Source organism: Fistularia commersonii, chromosome 23 (genome assembly GCF_037954325.1).
Source record: "Fistularia commersonii isolate RoL2024-O1a breed Wild chromosome 23, RoL_Fcom_v1.0, whole genome shotgun sequence".
NCBI lineage: Eukaryota > Metazoa > Chordata > Actinopteri > Syngnathiformes > Fistulariidae > Fistularia > Fistularia commersonii.
Window position 1 is genome coordinate 7,441,432 of NC_141306.1, and position 23,129 is coordinate 7,464,560.

General features: G+C 47.2%; 1 protein-coding gene across 2 annotated transcripts in view; it reads left to right on the forward strand.

Annotated features, from left to right (window-relative positions):
- Positions 1-2,000: 2,000 nt before the first annotated feature.
- The window catches only part of tnrc18 (trinucleotide repeat containing 18), a 49,158-nt gene continuing 28,029 nt past the window's right edge, over positions 2,001-23,129 (forward strand). For both annotated transcript variants that reach the window (XM_086170555.1, XM_086170556.1), the window contains exons 1-5: positions 2,001-2,321; positions 3,942-4,288; positions 16,553-16,693; positions 19,431-19,535; positions 20,151-21,986. In XM_086170555.1, coding sequence (XP_086026681.1) covers positions 4,081-4,288; positions 16,553-16,693; positions 19,431-19,535; positions 20,151-21,986 — 2,290 coding nt within the window. In that variant the 5' untranslated portion in view covers positions 2,001-2,321; positions 3,942-4,080. The remainder of the gene's footprint in view (positions 2,322-3,941; positions 4,289-16,552; positions 16,694-19,430; positions 19,536-20,150; positions 21,987-23,129) is intronic.

Below are 23,129 nucleotides of genomic sequence, written 5' to 3' on the forward strand. Positions count from 1 at the left end.
ACCTATAAATGAAGATGCATCTGGAGTTTCACATGTAATGAGTTCTAAAGCTTCACCCAGGGCTTTCCTCTGCATGGGAAGTCTCCCTTACGGTGAGAAGGATGGCCACAAACGTCCAGTGAGATTAACGTCAACCGCAAATAAACGCGCGTAAAAATCCAGAAGCGCATGCCAGGAAGGCGTGACCCTGCACGGAGACCATGCACGGCATTTGACGAGAAAGACAGCAGGGGGAAAACCTGCATCCGGAGTGAAAGGAGGGGACACCGACAGAGAGCCTAATCTGAATTCCCAACCGGAGAGAACAAAAGGCCGGTTCGGTCCCGGCGGACGGCCCGGTGAGGCCACCGGTGCACCCCTCCTCCTCCTCCTCCGGGGGTCCCGGTCGGTGGGATGTGGATCCGCAGACGATGTCCTGCAAAAAATAACAACGTGGGGTAAAGGAAAAAAAAATAAACGAGATGTGATCCGGTCTTTGCTTACTGACGGTGGAAGAAGATCCCTCTGCGCGTCTTCTCCGCGTTGAGCGGTCTGATCCTCCGCGGGAGAGTTTTTGCCCCGGACCGGAGGAGGCGCCTTGAAACCGACTCCGGGAGAAGGAGGGACTGGAGAAGTTGGATGGGAAGGAGAGGGAGGGGGGCATGGGCGGCTTGAAACCGCGGCAGATTTTTCACTCAACATTTTTTGCAGCTTTGTAACACAAGGAGGAGAAGAAGGGGAGGAGAGGAAGAGGAAAGTGGACGGCTGCTTTCACATGCCCCCCCACCCACCTCTGTAAATCATTCAGCGCAATATCTGTGAGCAAGTGTGTGTATGCATGTGTGTGTGTGTGTGTGCGTATTGGGCTTGGATCGTCGCGCGGAGCTGTTTCACCTTCGCGGTGTTTCCGTGGGATCGACCTATTCCGAACCGCGCCCCCTACTTTAAACACGTTAAATAAATTCACCAAAATAAAAGAAATGAACGGGAACCGGAGATCCCCCGCCGGTCCGAGTTACAGTCAATCGCAGCAAAAATTGCGATATTATAGTTGTATTTTTCCACCGCCTTGAACGCAACGTTAAACAGTCACACCACTTGAGATGTTATTTACCAGTAATAGAAACATTGATAAACATAATAGCGACATTAATGATAAACGCAATCATAATAATAAGAGGAATAATTTCCCAAGGTAAAAGAAAGTTGGCCGTGGTTTCTTTCCACCAGCTGGAGAGACGGTTCCCTTTATTTCTTAATGGGTTTGTTGGGGCCCCAAGCCAGGTAGTGTGTGTGTGTGTGGGTGTGTGTGTGTGTTGAGGGGTTATTTCAAATGCATTCCACGGTCCATTTGCATTCCGAAAGGCGGGCAGGGATTAAGCGAGGATAAGATATAGCAGGCATGAAGACATCAGCTCCGGGATGCTGTGATGGGGGTGGGGGAGCAATAAAACTCTGTAGTATCGATATTGACCATAAAGGATGCAGTATCTTGGGGGGGGGGGTCTTCCATTATCACTGAAGACAAAAGTTAGAAGCATGCACGATAACCGACTCAAGGGTCGTTCAGTCCTTTAAAAAGGTTCGGGGGTTGTAAAGTGTTTCTGAGCTGCATCTAATAATGACAAGCCCCGCCGTCCTTTGGCCTGTCATTGAGGAAACAACCATGTAGAGTCAAACACAGATGGGTCATCTCCCCGCTATCTGAAGTTTGAATCCCTCCCCACATCGAACCCCAGGTAGAATGAAAGTATTGTCCCCCCGCGGTGAATACCCACGGGCTGCGTGTAAACAACCTTTCAGCGGCGCAGTCCTTTCAATGGCTGTAATACCCCCGCACTTTCCGCGTCTTTATAACCAGCGTGGAAGTATCTGTAGTGGGGGGGTCGCCATCTCGCTTATCCACACACCCCTGATTTGTGATCGTGGGGAGCTGCGGGAAGACGAGGACCTTGAAACGACTGGACCTTCTTGCTCCATAATTGCTTTTATAGCGTTGGCGAGTGACCAGTTGTGTGTTGTTTTCTTTTTTTCTTTTTTCTTTTTTTTTTTTTTCAAAACGGTAAGGGACTTTGATTGATGCTCGTCGCAGCCAATCGGAGAAGTGATTACCGCGATGCAATTGGTCCATCCGGAGTTGGGCGGGGTCTTTGAAGAAGGGCGGGGCCTAAGAAACAATGCTGCGCTTCATTGCCGACGAGCCCACGGACGCGTCAAGGGCTCCGGCTTCCCTCCGCGATCTTCCACGGAAGGAGCCTGGAATGGACTACTCTTCTCCCAGCCGCTCGGATGGACTCTCACACTCCTTTTTAGCGTCTTTTCCTTAAAGTCCCCCCGATCAAGTAAGCGCTCGGCATGCATCCCCTCATTCCCCGTCTCCTGCTCGCGTCCAAGAGTTTGCGTGTTTTTGTTTTGTTTTTTTTTTTTAAAAAAGGGGGTTGTTTAATCGGGAGGTTCGGGTGAAAAGGGCGCGGGGAGCGGGGTGCTGGTCTCCCGCGGTGTTCCCGGTTCGCTGACGGTGTGAAAAACCTACTCCGAAGAGAGTTTTTGCGTCATTTTTTTTTTTTTTGCTAATGGAACCGCGAAGGGGGGAAAAAGTTTGAAACGTGGCCCTGAACGCAGCGTCTCTCCGCCGCCGAGCCGCGCAGATCGAAGCCCCGCACGGTTATTGTCCCCACCCCCCTCCGCCCCGGGGATCACCATATGGCGCCTTGGGAACTCTTTTATTTTTTTTTTGTTTTATTTATTTTTTGCGAGGTGTATTTTAATGGTAAAAGAGCTCCATTGTGATCCGCGAACAAGCCGTTCTTCAGATCCCGCCCGCCTGGATATCACGAGTCACCGCCGTGATGCGTTCGCTTGTAGCCTTTTGAAGGTTAACTCGACTTTTGCCTTGTTTTTCTTTTCTGTTTTTTTTTCTTCCACTCTTTTACGGTACGAGCATCTCACCCGCTACTACCGGGACTTCTTTTCTCGGGAGAAGTGTTTAAAAACAACTTTAGTTTGATCGTCCCGACCTTACATTTTTATTACAAATTTTCGCAACGGGGGAAGAGTGGATTGACGGCCGCCGCGTAAAGTAACTTTCATGCGGGTTTAAAACCGCAGGAACAGACGAAGACGAGGGTCTATCGAGGTTCTACTAAGATTCTCCGAATAATTAAAATCCCCCCTTTTAAGGAAAAATAATAATAACATAATAGCTAGGATCTCATTAATGCCACCAGCCGAAATACATTTGAATATAAAAACGCGAAACCAAACGGATCCAGTGGTGAGGAGACGACGCGTGTTAAAATGTGTTAATTTTATTTTATTGTATTTCAGCTTGGATGTTTTGCACCCGTGTCCGGTTGCAAAGCCACGGTGTATGCACAACTCCGCCGGCAAGCGGAGCACCGTAACCCGCCGCCCGGTCCCGGCTTCCGCGGTTGTTTTTAGCCCGGTTGAAATGAACATCTGACGCGGCTCCGAGGTTGACGCTGCGCCGCGTTACTGAACGGACTCCACCCGGGGCGTGCGGGGCTGACTTGCGGTTCGAGAGCGGGGTCGGATTGTCGTGAAACTAGCTAGAAAAACGCTGGTTTATTATTTTTTTCTCCGCGGGGAGAACCGGCAGCGCTCCCCGGGTCTCGTATGCCCGAGAAGCGGCCGACCGCTCGCTCTGCGGCGGCGGGCGGGGGTGGAGCCCCGCTCGACCGCTCCGGCGGTCCGCGCAAAAATATCGGCCATATAAGTTAAAACTCCGCGCGTCGGTTCCTCCCCGGTGGAAGTCTACGTTGTTACGGGCGGTTTTAAAAGAGTCGCGGTCGAGTCCCGGAATGGTTTTCCAAACTGCGTCATTGCGCTCCCGGGCCGCAGGTCCGCCCGGGGAAGACGAGCGATCCCGCCCGCAACAAACTCCGTCCTCCCGGTGTGTCCCGGCTTGGTTTATTAAGCGCCTCTTTTCTCGTGTGTTGTAGATGAACAGGATGGCCGGACCGGAGCCCGACCCGTCTGGAGCGCTAAAGACTCGATTATAGCCGGCGGCGGCTCTTTATTCGGAGTAGGATCCCTATCCGGACGGACGATTTCTTTTCACAACTTTCCCCGTCGTGGATAATGGATGGCAGAGATTTTGGACCTCCCCGATCCGTCCACGTACCACCGCCGTTGTTGGCGGGGATCGCCGTGGAGCCTCACCGCCTCGGAGCCGTGGCGGCGGCCGGGAGGATCCCTCCCTCGCCCGGCCACTTGGGCGCGACCCACCCGCCGCCTCTCCACTCCGGAAAATTCCTGCCATCGGCCATCAACCTCCATCCACACCACAGTGAGTGTTTGTTTGTTTTTTCCTTTTTTTTTTAAATGTCAGCTTGCTCGTCATTCGATCGCCGTGAAATCGACAACGCGGGTTTGAAGTCGAAAAAAAAAAGAACCGAGGCGGTCGCTGCCTCCCGATGCTCCGCCGCCGCCGCAGCCCTTGCAGGGTTCCCGGGGAGGAGTGGCAGCACCGGGGGGATGGAGACAGGATTCCAATGGTTGCATTGCAGTTCCAACCGGGCTGAATGTGTTTGCACTGCCAGTGTGTGTGTGTGTGTGTGTTTGCTGCACCCCTATCAAAAGGTTCTTAAAACGACCCCCCTCCCTTGCTTACATCACCACTTTACCTGCTCTGTGTGTGTGTGTGTGTGTGTGTGTGTGTGTGTGTGTGTGTGTGTGTGTGTGTGTGTGTGTGTGTGTGTGTGTGTGTGTGTGTGTGTGCGTGTGTGTGTGTGTTCGTTCGTTCGTTCTTGGATTACCCGATGGCAGTCAATGAATCTTCCGCGTTTTTCCTTTTCCTTGCAATTCAATGTCTCCTCACCTTCTGTTAGTAATCACACCTTTTTGAATTGAGAGAAAAAAAATATATGTATGTACATACATATGAGTGTGTGTGTGAAAATAACTGTTTGCACACTGGGTTGTTGTTGTCAGTGGAGCCTCAGAGCTCAGCCATGTAAGTGCTAAACTCATGTACTGTGAAGGAAAGGTAGCACTACTTTATTTTCCCCCCTTTTTGGGAAATGGAAAGTCTGACAAACACTCTCTAGTTACTCACATCCACTTGCAGTCTTGTAGCAGCAGACAGATACTATTACAGTTTCTCTGGTTTCTTTTCAGAGGTAAACCCCCGGAGATAATGTCCCAGCCGAGCAGTGTTCTCTGCCCTTATTGTTGAGCGTGGGTTCAATGCAGCACTTGTCATTCGGAGCGCGAGGCTCCACAAGCCTGGTGAAGAGAGGCGACGCTCACAGAGGAGGGTCTCAGATGAAGCGTTAATTTGTCACACCGACGGAGCCCACACACTCAAAACACAGCCAGGCACATGAGAAGCTGTCACAGATGAAATCGAGTCTCGCAGCAGGGGAGTGTGAGGGTGATTGATGGATGTTTGTTGTGCTGGCAAATAGAGTCTGTGCCGGGGCACGGTTTATTGCAGGTGATCTACCAGATTTTCCACATCGACAGGAAAAGGGTTTTCTGGTGAACCTGTGACGTCTGGATTTATGGAAAGCCGTGCAAATGCATCTAATTGACAAAATGTATTTACAGCTCCGCGTCTATTTTTTTCTCCCCGACCACTCCTCCTGTTGCTCTTAAATAAGCCGAACACTGCTTGTTGTGTGTGCGGCTGTGTGTGTGTTTGTGTGCGCACGGTGCATGAGGGGTGTGTTTAGAGTGGAATTGACCCAACCGCCGTCACAGCCCATACTGGCAGTTTAAATACTCCTTTCAAAACGGGACACGTTTTATTCTGCCCACGCACTGACCTTCTCACACTCTGACTCTCATCCATCCTCCGCACATTCACAGCCCACATCCCTCCGTGCGATCCAGGTCGTTTAGCTTTATTGTACTCCTTACTATCAAATCCCTGCGCGTTGCGTTAACCAAACCTGATTGAAATATTATTCCCGAGCCTGTAATAACATCGCCCGGCCCCCGCTACACCGAAATGACTGGATAATTGCAAATGTTCGCAATGTTCCCTTCCTAATTGTAATAAACAGTGTGAAACTAGTACTTGAGGACCTGGTGGGCAATCAGAGGTCGACCTGCTGCTGTGTTGTTTTTTTTTTTTTTTTTTGTTGTTGTTGTTGTTGTTTCATGGAATTCATGTCTTTTTTTTTTTTATTCCCCCTACTGTTGCTCTCAGCTGCGATGTTGACAGCAGGTTCCACTGTTTATCGCTAACAAGGAATGGAATCTTAATAATAAATGTTATTCAGAATGTCGCCCTTATTTTTGTCAGCTAGTTTCTGCAGATGTGCCTCCGCGGCGGTATAAAGAGTTGTTTCGTGGCACATTAAAGTTGATATTTGTGATCCTTGTAAACTCCGCGGCGGAGAAAAACGGGCCTCTCTCTCTCGCCGGAGTCGTTTTTTATCCGTCAACAATGCAAAATTGTGCTCCACAGCATATTTGCACATGTCTGTCCAAACAGGATATGGTCTTAGTCGCTGTTCATGGATGTAAAAATGGTTGTTAATCGTTCCCTGTGTGCTGGAGGTTTTAGCTGAGCCTCCATCACCAGATTGAGGCCATCTGTCCTCTCCTCTTCCTCTCGCATCCAAGAGCAGCAGATGTTGGACCTGCTGAAATATAAGTGCACTTAGGAGATGAGGCCACGCTAACTTTAATTTAATTTCCATAACTCTTAAAGATGAATTAGTGAATGGATCATCATAGCATGTAGGTTTGGCTACAATGGACCGAAAATAAAATGTCTGATCGTTCTCATGATACATTCAATTTTAGACTTAAATCAATTTAATTTCAGCAAACAATGGGTTATTAAATGTCGCTGCTCCTGGAATGACTTTCCAGCGGGGCTCGTCCTTGTCCTACGGGATCCTATCGGAGAATGTTTATCACAGAAGTTACAGGCTTCTTATTTGGTGAGGGGTGTGTGTGACATCTTGCGCTACTAGCATTGCCACACACTTCGCCCACTCCACTACCTCTTTTTTTTTTTTTTTTTCTTTCAAGGATGCTGGCATCAATTTAGCCTCCTTCGCACACACTTCGCTTCGCCTGGCACTTATATTTCGGACTCCTAACGTGTGCCGCATCTCTCCACGGCTCGATCAGACAGCGTGTGACATCTTTTTTCGCCCCTCCCCACCTCTGCTCTCCTTAACCGTCGAAGCAAATTCTCCTGCTGCTCCGTCCGCGGTACAATAAGTGTTTCTCAGGCTGTGCATGTCACAGGCTCTCAAACAGGATCTTCGTGTGACTGTCAAGAAGATAACAGGGTGTTGGTTGAGTTACTGTTAAATGAATTGTCCATTGTGGTAAATGTCGTGGGACGATCTTCTAAGTTTAGCATTCAGAGCGAATGTGTGTGCGGTCTAACAAGACAAAATGTAATTGAAGGTTGTGTCCTTCATCTATGAACAGGCTTTTGTTTTTTTTCTACCTCACATGCACGCACACACATTTTTCATGTTTGCAAAAAGAGTCGATGAAGATGTAAGAAGCCGAGGCAAACATAGGTGATGAAAACTGCTCAAGATAAATGGAAAAAGTGAACTAAAAAGGCAATAGGATTTTTTTTTTTCCCGTTCTTTTTTGGAGGACATGCGCTGAGGTTGTTGTTTATGTGGATGAGTGGATTGAAGTATGGGAATAGGAGCATGTGATTGTGCTTAGCGCTGTTTGGGCCAGGGTTTCCCTCCGGGACCTGCCACAGAAAGAGAGAGATTTATCCCAACCACAACACACTTATACACAGCAAGACAAGTGCGGTAGCCCTGCAATTGTTCACTTTCAGATTTACACACTCACACTCCAGGCGCAGGGGTCTAAGCAAGCAGACCATTCATGCAGCTTGCAGGGCAGGCCAGGGTTATTTTAGCCTTTACCAATTTATCTCCCACGGCGCTTGGATACTGCATGTTTATTTTAATATTAATATAGTGAGTATGTGTTTATATGTATCCAAGACACAGTCCCCTATGTGTTTGAGTGTGTGTATATGTAGGGAGACATGACTTGGACCTGCCCCCTCTCAGATTAATTGAATCCTTCAGGAGAGAAAACAGGCTCCTTAAGCGAAAGCACAAGGTTCTGCAGTGCTGCTACAATAAACCTGTCAGGGGCAGACAAATGACACACAAAAGCACATGACGCACACACAACTGTCAAACATGATAGGGCCCTGTGTGTGTGTGTTTGTGCGCGTGCGTGTGTGTGTGTGTATATGAGAGGGAGAGAAAGAAAGAAAGAGAGAGAGAAAATGAGCATGCTGTGGCATGTTGAAATACCCTAAGCATTAGCTAAGTTGTTCAGTTGTTCACTCTGCCAGAACCCTCCCTTTAACACAAACAACAGCCTTTAACACTTAAAGGTCACAAACTGCGTTCCGTCTGTTTGCCTGCGTGTCAAGTCTCTGCATGTCCCATTACACAAGTGTTTATCATGTTCCTATCAGGGCAATGAAATTGAATTCCTGATGTGGGCAGCTGATCTAACTGAGCTGGTTAGGGTCGAATATGAAAAAACATTCTGATTTAAAATGCGAGAGATACATTTCTATTTTCTGAGGTGACAGGTGAAGAGAAGGTTGAAAGTAAATACTGTTCAAACATTCAAAATCAGGACCACACACCCATTTGTGTGTGTGTGTGTGTTTGGGGCGTGCACGCTCATATGACCTATTACTAAAAAGACTGCATGTCTTTCACGGCAATATTATAGGGCTGTTTATGTAATTACCCCCCCCCCCCCCCCCAGAAAATCCCACACTGAAGTTACAACTAACATGTTGCAAAGCAGTTAAGATGATAAGTCAGTCATATCCGTGTCGTAATAACTCACGCAACCGCATCATGACAACAATATCAGTCAGATCATATTGGCAAGATGATCTTTTTTCCAAACAGCCGCTGCCATAACAGCCCTATTAGAAGCAGAACAGTTACTGGTATGTGTTTCTGGTATTTAGCCTCATAGCCTCCCTTCTGAAGGCTGGTAAAGCTACTGGTTTGGTGGTATGGCTCTTTTCAGCGGCAGTATCAGAATTCCTCTGACAGCCGTCCTAAAACTCCGGGCTGACACTACACTGACGCTGCCTCTGAAACTGCATTCTGTGCACCGCATACGCGATACACCACATACAAAAGTGTACTAGATCTATGCGCATTGCTAAATCAAAATGTGCAGTGTGTATGTCTTCAGACACCATGCGGTGACTCGCTTCTCAAAACAAGGGTCCCCCTGGTGACTGGCACTTCATCACTGTAGCGACCTGGGAAATTTTTCCATGTTCCTGCATGGAAAAAAATGTGAATGCATCAGAGAAACTATGAAAAATGAAGTTGGTCATATTATTGAGTGGTTGCTCCAGCATCACGACCGATGCTGTTTTCTTATTTCATCTCACATAATACTGATTACTCCCGAGAATGACCATTTTTAGCTGCCAAAGAAGGTGTTTGTTTGCCTCACAGCAGCAGTGAGCGTGCTCTCCGCTGCCAGGGGCAACCGTTGTATTTTTCGAACAGCAAGGAAGAAAGTAACATTAATCATATGGATCTGTCAGTGTCAGCATTAGGACATTAGTTCACGCTTTGAAAGTTCCACTAATCTAAAGAGCCAAAGGTAGAGTATTTAGTATTATGAGGAAGTAAGGAAGTCACAAGACACACATCTGGGGTTTAGTCCTATTTCATGATATTGGATGTAAGGGTTTGAAAACTATTAGTAAAGCACACACTGGAGAGATCAGTACAGAATCTCAACTGATACACAAAGAAATGTGGATATAGTGTGAAATTATGAAGGATAAAACAGTCCATCTGTGGAGTTTGGTCCACTCAGCTCTGTTTCCACACACTCAGCAGTTTGCATATATATAAATAAATGAAATTAGATTTATTTATTTTTTGTCCTGAGTCTGTTGAATGTTTTGCAGTGAAATTATTAGAATTAAAGTCTTACCTCTCTTTTTATTGCTGTAAGGCTTTTCAGAGAATGAAAGCTCTATAAAGCCAAAATGAAAGGCCTCTATCATAGATGCTGCTGTTTAACTACCTATTATCATAAATATCCAAACCTTATGATACAAAATATATGGTAGTATTTTTAAGATTGAATAGTTACAACACTATCAGTCATCGTATCAATCTCTTGCTAAACGTCAATCAGCACCACATATCACATTTATTTTATTATGGAGGATATTCTTATATCATACTGGCACTGACAAAATGTTATAAATTAATCTGCTCCTTGATTTTAACACTTATGAACATCTGTCTATGTCAATTTATTGGTATTTCTCTTCAGAGATTATTCTCTGATGTCATCAACTTGTCACATTTTCCATTCTATGTAATACTAAATAGGAAGTTCAAACTTTCCCCCCAAACGTCACTATGTCTCACAATCATATCGTGTGTGTGTGTGTGTGTGTGTGTGTGTGTGTGTGTGTGTGTGTGTGTGTGTGTGTGTGTGTGTGTGTGTGTGTGTGTGTGTGTGTGTGTGTGTGTGTGTGTGTGTGTGTGTGTGTGTGTGTGTGTGTGTGTGTGTGTGTGTGTGTGTGTGTGTGTGTGTGACCACACAATAACGCCCTGCATTCCACCTAGTGTGTGTGTGTGTGTTTCTTTTCTATCTGTTTATGCTTGTTGCACTGTGGAATCTCATGTAAAGATGGCAGGTGTTATTTTGACATGCAAGTGATGCGGGCATACTTGCAACTTTAACACACACAAGCACACGGTGTGTTTGCTTACAGCTGTCCCACGCACTTTGGCAAAAAATTTCAGTGGGAAAAAAAAAACATTAACTCTCTGCCCTCACTGTCGTTTGTTTAGGATGGTAATACATATTAAGTGTGTCATACCCCTGTGGTATTGTACACAAGAAACTAGAACATGCAACTCTAGGAACGAGAAGAGAATCCTGTTATGAATGAATGTCGATTTATAGATTTTTTTTCCCCTGCAAATGTGTGAATGTTTTGTTAAAAAAAAAAAGGCAATGCAACATTATTGCATAATCTCTTTAACCACTCTTCAGCACCTACCCGCAGCCTGAATGACTGCACTGTCAGATGCATATGCAAATCCTGCACATCCGTTTGTGTTCCCGTGCACACGCGTGTGCGTGTGTGAGAGAGGCCCGCTTACTACTTTACAGGCAGGATTAATAGTTGCCAGTGTCAGTGTGCCAGCTTGCTGTGGCAGAGATGGATAACACAGCAGAGTTTTACTGTTTGAATGCCTTTCTTGCAGCGAATAAAAACCAGAGATCAGTAGAGATTCCCCCCAGCTAACCCTGCCTTGAGTAGCACTGATGGATAACAGATGGGTTCACAGAGTGGTGTGTTTGTCTGTGTGTGTGCGTATGTGTGTGTGTGTGTGTGTGTGTGTGTGGTAGATGTTTATAGAAATAGTCTTTTTTTTTCATACCTATTTCAGTTTCACTTTTGGATTCTGTTGTTTCACAGTATCTCTTGTATTTTGGATCAAGAAATACCATCCCTGGATTTGATTTAACGGAATCTTGCGTGGGCTGATGTGGGCGTTGGTGTGTGTGTATGTGGGGGGAAGGGGGGCTTGCATCGGCATCTCCATCAGAGACGGTCCGCAGCGACCCTCCCCTCTGATCGCGCGGCTCATTTCATTTTAAGGGTTTTGAAAATGGAGGCATATAATATGTTGCGAGTCAGAGAGCGTGTTTCTTGGCAACTTGCTTATCCCAATATGGCACACTAGCTGTCTTGTGAAGTGGGAGCCGTGTGACTGGAGAGGGAGAGAAGGCTGGCACACTGAGGAGGGGAAAAAGTGAACGAGAGACAGAGGAAGGAAGGAAAGGGCTGAGAGAAACAGAGGGAGGTAATGAGAGTAATTCCAAAACATTTAAAGAAACATTTCCCTCCAAGCTACCATTTGGATGTTGTTTCTGGAACGAGGAGTACAAATGTTTTCCCTCGTACTAACCCTCCCTCTTTTCTCTCCTCCGCTGTTTAGGAAGGGGAAAAGGGAATTTGGGATTGTATTTTTCTTTTCCTCCCTCTCTTTTTGCTCTGCACAAGCCCATGGATGAAGGGGCTGTAGGCGGATTCAATGCTTAGACTGATTCACACACTCTTTGGGCATCTGTGCCGCTTCTTGTTGTTGGTGTGTGTGTTTGTGTGTTTGACAGACCCTGGTGTTTGGCCTGAAGGAACAGAATCTGCTGACGTCCTAACAGGACTTTAATAGTCTTGACAGGTGGTAGTTGAAGCGTGTGTGTGTGTCTATGTATGTATGTGTGTGTGTGTGTGTGTTCACAGGGAAGTTACATTTACATGTAGTCCTTCACACACAATAGGTAACAGCTAGAAAGAGGTTCATTTGTTTTTGAAATCCGGGTGTGTATCCTCAAACACAAGGCTGACACACTGGATTGACACATTTCAATATGAAACAATCCATTGTTTTTCTTTGAAAGTCATGAGTGTATCAAAAAAGCAAAACCTCTGATTTAAGTAGTCGAAATCTGCAATTTAAAAACAACACGTCTTTAGTGTGTTCAAATGGCAAAACTATAAAAAACAGATTGATTTATTTTTTTCTCCTCCAAAAGGAAGTGTTTTTTTCTCTCGCTCTTTTTCAAAATCAGTAAACATATTTTGCCCGGGATGAAAAAGCCTATTTGCGAATGAAAGTGTAAAGTGACCTCATGATGTGAAATAAAAAGGTCCAATCACCGAGGGGGCATTTAAAAATTTGACTGAAGTTTCCTTTAACCGCCTTTCAAAGAGATGACAGATTTCCTCAGAAACAGTACATTTGGATTGTCTTTCTAAAACTAGCTGTCATTCAGTTTTACTGTGCTCGTTGGTTCGCTCAGAACATCCCCCCTTTTTTTTCTTTTTCGACCTGACATCCAAGAGGTCTTTTCTGGTGTCTAGTAGCCCTGAGCTCAATGCTCCACATCTCCTTTTTGGACACGTCAGGGTGTCTCTCATTTATATCCAGCAGCAAGACGCAGGCAGTCAGTCAGTCACACTGATTATTTAGCACCTTTCAAAGCAACCCGACATGCGCTACAATAGCAATATAAAGTGCGGTGACGATAGAAAGCATCCTGCTCTGAAAGCTGAGCTCACAGAAGATAGGAAAGAGTTCAGACCGCAACTTGTCACTGTTGCACTGACTATCAATTGCACTCATGAGTTAACCTTAAAATATTATCATTTTCAAATAATCTAGCCAGATGTTGGTATAGTTTGGCATTTACAGTAATGCGACTTTTCAGTTAGTGAGTTTTGATTTGGCGACACATGTTGAAGTAGTTGAGATGAAGTCCTGCTGCGACCAGGGCCGACACACTTCCCATAAAAGCTGGACGGCGTCACATTGATCTCTGTAGTTCTTCAATTCCGTTTTGGCACCTTCATCGCACAGCAGCTGTCATGATGCAGAGTTCACCGCACTGTTTGTGAAATGCTTGAGAAACTTTCCTGAATATAATTGTATATGACAAACCCTGCAGTCAGCATGTCTGGATTTTTTTTTTTTTTTTTTTTTTTTTTTTTTGTGTTGTATGTGAAATCATCACTTCCTACTTCCTGTTTTGTTTTTGAAAATAGGCGACAGTGGTTTCAGTGCTCTCTATTGTCCGTGAGTATCTTCCTCTCTCATCGGAGGGCCGGGATCCATCGGGCGACCAGCTTTAGTGACGCCTATAGGACCGGAGGAGTATTCAGATCGCAGCCAAGAGCCGACAATGTCCCGCGGGTGATATTACTGTATCATGTTATTGCAAAGCCCTAGTTCACTTGCTGGTGTCCATGTTGATTAAAAAGTAATGCAGCTTCTGCAGTCACACGTTACAACTCATCCAATAAGGCTATACCACTGTGGGAAGTGATAAATTAATAATCACCCTGTTAATAATTGTTGATAATTTACTGACCTGCTCAGATTCTATAACTATGATTGTGTGGCACGTGCATGTGCCAGCAGAAATATCGCTTCGTCAGCCGTATTTGAAGCCCCTGTCTTTATTTTCCCCGTCCGTTGTTCTATGTTTATGACTTTTTTTCTTAATGACTGCTCAGACGCTCAGATCAGCTGTTCTGGAACTGATGACACGATGAGTCACACCGGAGGCCGGCTAACAGGGCTTTCTTTTCGGCTTGAAATAATCCTCACCCTTTACCTGCTGCTTTCAGTCACACAGGAAACGGTTTATTAAAGTTAATGACCAGCGTCTGGGTTCTTTGTATTCGTGGAGGGAGGGGAGGTCGGGGGGTCGGGGGGTCGTCGTGCTGCTTTCATCTCTGCGGTGATGAATAAGAGCCTCCTGACTCAAAACAATTTGAGTTGTGCTGAAAAATAGTTTGGCGTAACTGGGGAAGATGCTGCGTCAACTATTGGTATATGAAGAAGTTGATAGAATATAGTGCTGACATAACGCCTCTGTGGATGATTCCTGTTAGAGTAGATGATAAAGTCTAGTTAACACAGATGGTTTTGACTTGTTGGTTTAAAATGTCACTGTATTGTCCAAATGGATCGGGGGAGGAAGGGTCTGAAGTCTGTTAACAGACTGCAGAACACTAAAGGTTAATCACAGACTTTGTGTTTGCATGTGTGCATTTTGTGTGTTTAGAGTAGACACACACACACACACACACGGGGGCCGTGAGGGTGTAACGGAGTTGCACAGGCGCACACTTGCAAACACGGGGAGGCTTGAATAAATCTGTGTCTAATGGTGCTCCGTGTGGATGGATCCACCTACACAGTTTTTCAGAAGTGAGAATAAAAGAGCACTGCATTACTTTGTGTGTGTGTGTGTGTGTGTGTGTGTGTGTGTGTGTGTGTGTGTGTGTGTGTGTGTGTGTGTGTGTGTGTGTGTGTGTGTGTGTGTGTGTGTGTGTGTGTGTGTGTGTGTGTGTGTGTGTGTGTGTGTGTGTGTCTATATGCCTCTGTTAGTGATTAATTGGAAAGCAACATTTGCTATTGATTTACAGAGGGTCTGTGCGTGTGTGCGTGAGTGCACACCAGCCCCCTGACAGACTGCGGTTTTAATGTACTGATTTAGATGCAGGGGAAATTCGGCAAGCACAGCATGTCTCTCAGATTCCCACAGGACTAATACAGAAACACACACACACACACACTCGCTCAGTCCCTTCCCCCTCATCCATGAACAGCCTGCACCCTTTCCCCTACACACATGGATAGTTTTATCAGGGTAATGGCTGTGCACCGCGTTCAGTAATTGGTAGGCTGTGTGGGGGTTGGGTGTGTGTGTGTATGTAGTGGAGGAGTGGGGGGGGGGGTCACTTCAGCCAAACATGAAATCTTTTCCAGTTCCACAGATCTGTGATCGGAGGGAGCACCGGCGGCACAGAGCTGACTAATTGCAAGGTGGCAGGCAGGGTGGAGCCTAATGAACAGGAGTGAGATAAAAAGAATAAATCAATAAGGGTAATATGTTGAGTTAGGGAATGTGTTGGGGTGGGCTTGGTTTTGCTGTGTGTGTGTGTGTATGTGTGTGCGTGTGTGTCTTTGATACCACTGATCTGAATGGTGTGTATTTATACACACATGGCTGTGTCCCCAGTGGATGGGTTGTGTGAAGTTCCTCTCCACCCATGTATATTTAATGTGTGATCTGATGCGTTTCTTGAAATGTTTTTTGCAGGGGGGGGGAGCACAACAATATTGCCTACCATTTCACCCTCAGTCCAAAGAACTCTGTGTCACTGTCTCCCAAAACCAAACTTCAGTACTCACTCATGGTCTATATCAGATAGTTGACAGGCCGGAGAAGTCCACTATTTTTAAGGGGTGTTTGTGGGTATAACTATTGTTTTTTTGTCAGAGTTATTTCAGGGCCTCTGCGGCTGTCCGTTACGGATGAACGTTGGAGGGATTAGAGATTAAGATGTTCAGTTTCAGTTTCCTCTTACTCTTCATGGGGTGAAATGACTCTGCAGTCATTTATTTATCCACCTATTTATTTAACATGATGAAAGTCTACCTGGGAGGTTTCATCCTCCATTGTTTTTCAAGCGGCAAGGATTTTCACCTTATTACTAACCCTTTTTTGTCTTGTTTTTTTTTTTTGAATGTGCTTCAGGCCTAAATGGCAGCAGCATATGAACCTTATTGCACCCAGGGATGTCATACAGTCTGTTTATATTGATTGCGAAATGTGAGTCTAGTCTGCGGCTGTCGCTTAACAAAACCTGTGAACCCGACACAAACCACAGGACCCGCTTGTTATGCTAATTTCTGTCGTGCAAATCTCAAATTTGACGCTAAGTCCAGCTCCCAGCTTTTTTTTTTTTTTTTTCCTTCCACTTCCCCTCCCAGAGTGCTGCCAGTCTGTGGTGGTTCTCGCTGAAACGGAGTGCCCGCTGGCTCAGTAATAATGCGATTACGACAGTTAGCTTTAGTATAGAAACATCGGCGCCAATCGATTAAACGCACGCTAGCCAAACAGCAAAAGCGAAAGCACGGACGATATATTTTGATTGGCCCTGTCATTTACTAGTCGGGTCGTTGCGGTTATCCCGGTGACTGACGATCTTCCTTCTCTTTAACAGGCGATGCCTTCCCGGCAGGCTCCAGTCATTTCCTGTCAGGTTATCCTGGCCCCTCCCCCTTGACCTCTGACCACGCGTACAGATCCACCAATCCCAGCAGTCTGCAGATGGCTCCGCTCTGGGCGTCGCACGCTCACGAAGGTAGATGGTCTGCCTCCACATTTGTATCTTTCCTAATCCTCCCGCTCTCCGCGCACACTTTCATAAATCACAGGCACGAGTGACACCATATTTCCAAGACATTTCACACAGTCTGCTCTCGTCCAATGCCCACGAGGCCCGTTCTTCTTCTGTGTCTCATTTCTTATACCAATGGGATGCTGTTCCAATTCTGCCCCTCTGCTGGTAGCTGTGCTTCTGGCTCTGTCCTCAATTTGACATGCTTCCTCTTGTCTTTTGCCTACTTTCACCTGCCCCCCCACCCCCACCCCCCATTTTATTTATTTATCTATTTATCTATTTTTTGGTTTCCTGTGCAATACGCACTTTCTTTTTCTGTCCAGCTCCTCATGCCCCAGTTTGCAGCATCTCTCTTCCTGACCTACCTTGTGAAAATATATACACGCTGGCTTCTGTTGGAGATATTGGCCTCTCCTCTGTGTCCTGTCCTTCTAAAGCTCTTCAGCAAGTGATGGAGTGTCGCTATTTTGCATGTCTTTCTGTGCCCTCAGATTTCTCTCTCTTTCTCTCTCTCTCTCCTATCAATCATCCTCCAGATCTGTGCACAAGTGGATTGTGACGGCTTTTCCCCCAATAAGAAATGAAAAATGCCAATTCCTTTACAAGTCACTTTGGATTTAATATTCGCCATGCTAAGGAGCAGGGGGGGTGGACAGACTTTTTGTGATCCACTTAAGTTTAGCCTGAATTTATGCACAAGTATCTCTCAGTGAAAGTTAAACCCCGCGCTGACTAAAGAAGCCATAGACTTGACTTCCTCAGATATGAATAGAATCCTTCATGGTATAAGAGACGCTCCTAATACCTTGTGGCTGGATTTTATAGTCGCTAAACTTACGACTGGAAACCTTTTCCAGGCAGCGGCGAAGAGGCAAATTTTTTGGATAAAGGACACATTGAGACGCAGCTGTAACACATGCCTCCTGTCCTTTCACGCTATTCCACTTAAATTTCTGTCTTTCGTCGCCTTCCCCCCGTCCGCTGAGACCACCTGCCCCTTCCTAGCTTCTCTGTTTCTGACGTTTACTCCTGAGGGAACGTTAAATGTGCCTCGCACTTAAAGGAATCGGTGTTGGAATCAGTCGAGGGACAAGTGAGTGAAGTGATTTTTTTTTTTTTTTCACCCCCGCTGAAATTCATCAGCGCACGAGTTTTTAGATATACCATTGTGTATAAAACACAAAAGTTAATTAGAAAGAAGCCAATTGGTCAGATTGAGCACAGACTGACCAATCAGTCACGCTCTGTCCAATCCAGCACGGATCTCTCTAGTGTGTGCAGGAGGGTGATTTATGTTGCACGCACTGCAAAATAGGAGCACTATAAATAGGAGAAATCACAGCAGCATGCTCGCTTGCGCGTCTTCTGTGTCGATGACACATATAACGGAAACGGGCCCCGAAAATGCTGAGAACTTCAGCGGTCCCTGCACTGCTCGCCATTCCTACCTCATCTGCCTCCGTTCTTTTATCTATTAGATCTCTTCAAATATTTAAGACCAACAAATGGCCTGGGTTAGTCAGCTGTGTCTCAGAGACGGTACGCAGAGACGGACTCATTTTTATCATGAAGTTTATCTGTTCGTCTGCACAGACGGTGGGTGGGGCAGTTTGCGCTGCTCGTGGAGGTCTCCTTTCAGTCTTTCAGTGTGTTTGCGTGTTTGTGTGTGTGTGTGTGTGTGTGTGTGTGTGTGTGATGGTAAGAAGAGCGAGACAAATTGAGGCTGCATGGATCAATGGGCTGCCGCTTTATAATGAAGTAGGATTTGAACGGTTTTAGAATGTAAAACCAACAAGAGATAAGTCCATATGTGGGCGTCCACATCGCCGCGGCGTGCTACAGAGAGTATCTGCTAGGAACGTGAGAGGAGACGTCTCTTGCACAAATGAGCTCAGGGCTGCAGTTGCAATGTGTGGCAAAATCTAGAGATTATCGACTGAAGGTTTAAGAATCACAAGGGGCGTCCTTAAGTGGCGTTTTTCTTTTTTACCCCTGTTTTAAGCATTGCACCATGTGTGTAATTGCACTTATTTCCTATAGCTTTGCAAATGTAAACATTTAATACCAGCGCATGTGTTTGTTTACTTTAAGACAGCACAATATGTCCTTCTAGCAGACATTGCAATGTGTAAATGTGCAGCAGCCTCTGTGGACGTGCACACCCACTGCAGCCAGCTTTGCTGCCCTGTGCAAAATGAAATCTACGCCAGGTTGGACCGGTGTTTGGCCTGCTTCACTGAAGAGGCTCCAGTCTGAATTTTTGAAAGGTGTTTGTTTTGTTAGGAAGACCAAATGATGGAAATAATGGTTTCACTCACAGCTGTTTAGGAATCATGTTTTCTTCTGAAATTTCCACGATTGTTTTTTTGTTTTTTTGTTTTTCATACTGCATTATATATTTGAGTTCAGATCTATTTTCAATAACAAAATCAGCTCGACTATTTGCCTGAAGTATGAACTTGTAGGCAGCTCGGAAAATCACAGTGCGTTGTTTTATTGATCTTTTTATATCCTTTTTGCTTTGGGAGAAGTCAGACACTGCAATCCTCTTTTAGCTGGATTTAATGTGCTGAAGCTACATCCAGTAAAATCAAACATTTAATGTAGTTCAAATTGGAGCTGCCAGCAGGAGAGAGGACTCTATTATTATATATTTTTGATAAAGGACTATTATGTTTTGTGATTTATTTGCGTTCAGGGTTCCCTCCCTTGCCAGGCAGCCTGTACTCCAGCCCCTACCTGTCCCTGGGACACCTGGACGCATCCTCACTTTCCCAGCACCCGCTCTTCGACTCTCACAAAGGTCAGTCGAATAAGATTTGTGTGTAAAACTGTCATTTCACGGACCGGTTCCACCATGTTAATGATATAGAGCTGTCATATCAGGTGTAATGTATTAAATCGACATAAATTCAGTCACACTGCACCTACTGGTGAAAATATTTTTTTTAAAAATCTAAAAAAAAAAAATCACACACCGCCCACAATTCAAGAAGCCCGGGAGATGATTAACCGGCATTCTCTCGTCACACTTAATGATGTTTTTCAAATGGCCCCAGATTTATTTAGTTAATTATCAGAGCGTTGGTGGGGGATCAGATTGCAGGACAAAGCGGCGGAAGGAAAGCCGCGAACAAACAGGTCTCAAACCCGACTCGTATTTCCAGACGAAAAGATACTCGAGGATTTTACTGAGGTTATACTTGAGTGATTAAGGATTTGACCTTAATGTGCAGGCGTGGCTCGCCAACATGGCAGTCTGCCATGTTTGTACTGGTCAGATTGTTTTGATTGGTCAAGCTGTTAAAATTGGCAGTGAGTCTTTTAAACTCCTTATTGCTTCCTCTTGTGATGGGATGTATTTCTGACCTGCGGTGTGTCTCGGACTGAAGTGTGTTTTTCTCACTCTGTACTTCAGAGAGCTTCCACCTACCGGCCTCTATCGGTCAGTCGCCCCTCCACCCGCCGTCCACTCCCCTCACCACCCTGTCTGGCTCCACGCCGCCTCAAAGGACGCCTCGGGACGGGGGCAGAGACAGGCCCTACCGCGGGGAGAGGGAAAGGGAAAGGGAGAGGGAGCGCGAGCGGGAAAGGCAGAGAGAGGAGCACCGGCCGCACAGCGTGGTGGACCTGACGCAGGACGGCCGGAGCGACGACGACCGGCGGGTGAGGAGCCGGGAGCGAGACAAGGAAAGAGAGCGGGACGCGGAGAGGGAACATTGGCCTTTCCATCCTCACCACCAGCAGAAATCGCACTCCCAGCCTTCCGTGTCGGAGCCTCGGTCCAGACCGTCGCCGACGCGGCCCTTATTCTCTCCGGCTGGCGGCGGAGGCACGAGCAGACTCCTCGGACCGGAGACGGACAGAGGGGGCCGGGAGGAGGAGGGCGGATCTCGAAGCTATCATCACTCGAACACGAACTCAAACAACTCAAATTCACTGGCCGCCTCTCTCACAGAGCGACAGGGGAGGACAGAATCCACGGCCTCGGCCGCAGGGACGCTCAACATCTCCTACGTCCTTCCGCCGGGGCTTCAGCACTCTGCCCCTGGTCAGCCTCACCCCTCTGCACCCAGAGAGCCTATCAGAGAGCAGCGAGTCAGTGCACCTACATATGTGCCTTCTGTGGAGGTTTATGATGAGCGGGCTGGGCCCATCCAGATCGCCTCCCAGGCCCGTGACGTCAAACACAGGGAGCGGGAACGAGACAGGGAGCGGGAACGGGAACGAGACAGGGAACGGGAACGAGACAGGGAACGGGAGCGAGACAGGGAGCGGGAACGAGACAGGGAGCGGGAGATCGAAAGCTACAGGTTTCCCGAGAGAAGCTTGATGGATCACCCTCGGCTTTCTCAGTCTAGCGATTCAGGCAATCAAAGAGAAGAAGGTTCTATTATTTGTTCGAATGCTAAACGAGTCCAAGACTCGTCGTACTCCTCCGGCCAATCGAGGTTCAGTCCGGAGGCCAGAGACGTATCCAAACACTCTGTCAGACTCGCCTTGGAACGGGCTGGAGTGGAACCCAAATGGAACAATATTAGTCCATTGACAAACTATGCCACCAGTCACATGGCTGCCCTTGCTGCTCAACATGGACACACACTTTCCTCTCCCCACAGCCAGCCGACACACACCCACGTTTCCCATTCCCCTCACACAGCCCACCGGGCCAATAATAACCCGCACTCCCACAACCATTCCCCGCAAACGCACCCCTCCCAACACGGACACGGGCGTACAGGAGAGGAAGGAAGTCAGAGACGCTACCTGGAACCGTCGGCGCTCTACCGCCCCGGGGGCGCGCTGGTGGGCGGGTCCGGCGGAGGGGAGCGACCCTCAGACTCGGCGGAGGTGTCGGCCATGCAGAGCCTGATCAAATACAGCGGAAACTTCCCTTCCGAGAGCCCCGGGTCGTCCAGGCACTCGGCGGAGGCCCGGGGGCCTTTCGGGGGTCTGGGCAACATCGGGATGGAAGCGGAGAGGGAGAGGGAGAGGGAGAGAGAACGGGAGCGGGACAGGGAGAGGCTAATATTCGGCTCAGGCGTTCACGGCTCGTTGAGGGTGCCCCACCAGCTGAAGCGAGAGCAGGAGCGGCCGGACAGCGCTCGCTCCTTCGGCCGGGAGGGCGAAGGCGAGGTGCGTCACCCTCCGGTCGGCATAGCTGTGGCGGTGGCCCGGCAGAGAGACAGCGGCAACAAACCACCCGGCGGACCCTCGGACGCACAGAGACCCCTTCTGCAAACCACGATAAAAGGTAAGGCCTCCTCGTCCGAGGACGATCCCGGTTCTCCACCATCAGCGGTCTGAGTAGACTCGGCCGTCGCCGCACCGCCTCACTGACCACCGATCCCGAACCAAAAGATTTGCTGTGCGTGTGGGACCGTGAGAATCGGGTTTGTTCGGGCAGCCGCAGTTATGGTTAACCACTCTCGGGCTCATCGGGCCTCGCTCGGCGTCAGACGGTGTGGAAAGTCTCGCCCCGGACTTCAAACCGAGAGAGAAGTCCTGTATTACAAAAGTCTTGCTTTGCATTTGTTCACTCAAACAAACCCCTTATCAGGTCTCGGCTCTCTTGGCTGATGAATATTCAATGTTAGATTAACCGAAAGGCAAAGTCCCCAACAACGTTGCCTTGTTCCCGCCCCCCGATTGTATGAGAAGTTGCAACGCTGCCTTCCTTGTGTCACGGCCGCGCACATCCGTCTCTGTCGACACCGACCCCCTCTGATGTGGTGTGCCGTATGTGTCACCGTCGAGCCAAAAGCAGAAGTATAAACCCAACTACCAGGAACTATTTTCTCCCCGAACTGCACTCCGTACAGGCTGCATGACACTAATAATAACAGCGAGGTCTGCAGAACTGGGTCATGTTTTCTGGAAAGTCACATTGCTGCTTAGTTATAATGTCATTTCAAGATCCAGGTCTACGAATGGCTAAAATTCAACTCGCCGAAACCATTGAGTCGAACAAAAAACAACAAGGGCAAATGATTTATTTTCCTCTAACCTTGGCAAGTTAATATAATTGAGTTTCGTTTCAAATCGCCCCCCCCCCCTCAAGCTAAAAACTCACATGTTGCTTTAGCTTCCTCACAATCTCAGCTGCAGGGAAGTGAGTTAAACAAAACCACGAGCAAACTATTCCTCATTTCAGTTTCTATGAATAATGGATGATTAATTTCTTATTTTGGACCAAAGTCATATTTCCCTGTTTGACTTTGAGGTGTCAATGCATGTAATGTGATTGAAATGGTCTTCCTGGAGGGGCTCAGTTAACTAATTATGATGGAATATATTTTGCTGCAAGTCTCCTTTTGGCGATTCTGTTGGCTCTCTGTGCCGCATAGCGGTTCCTGCCATAGCACGCTCTATTCATACATGGCAAGGTCATTCTGCT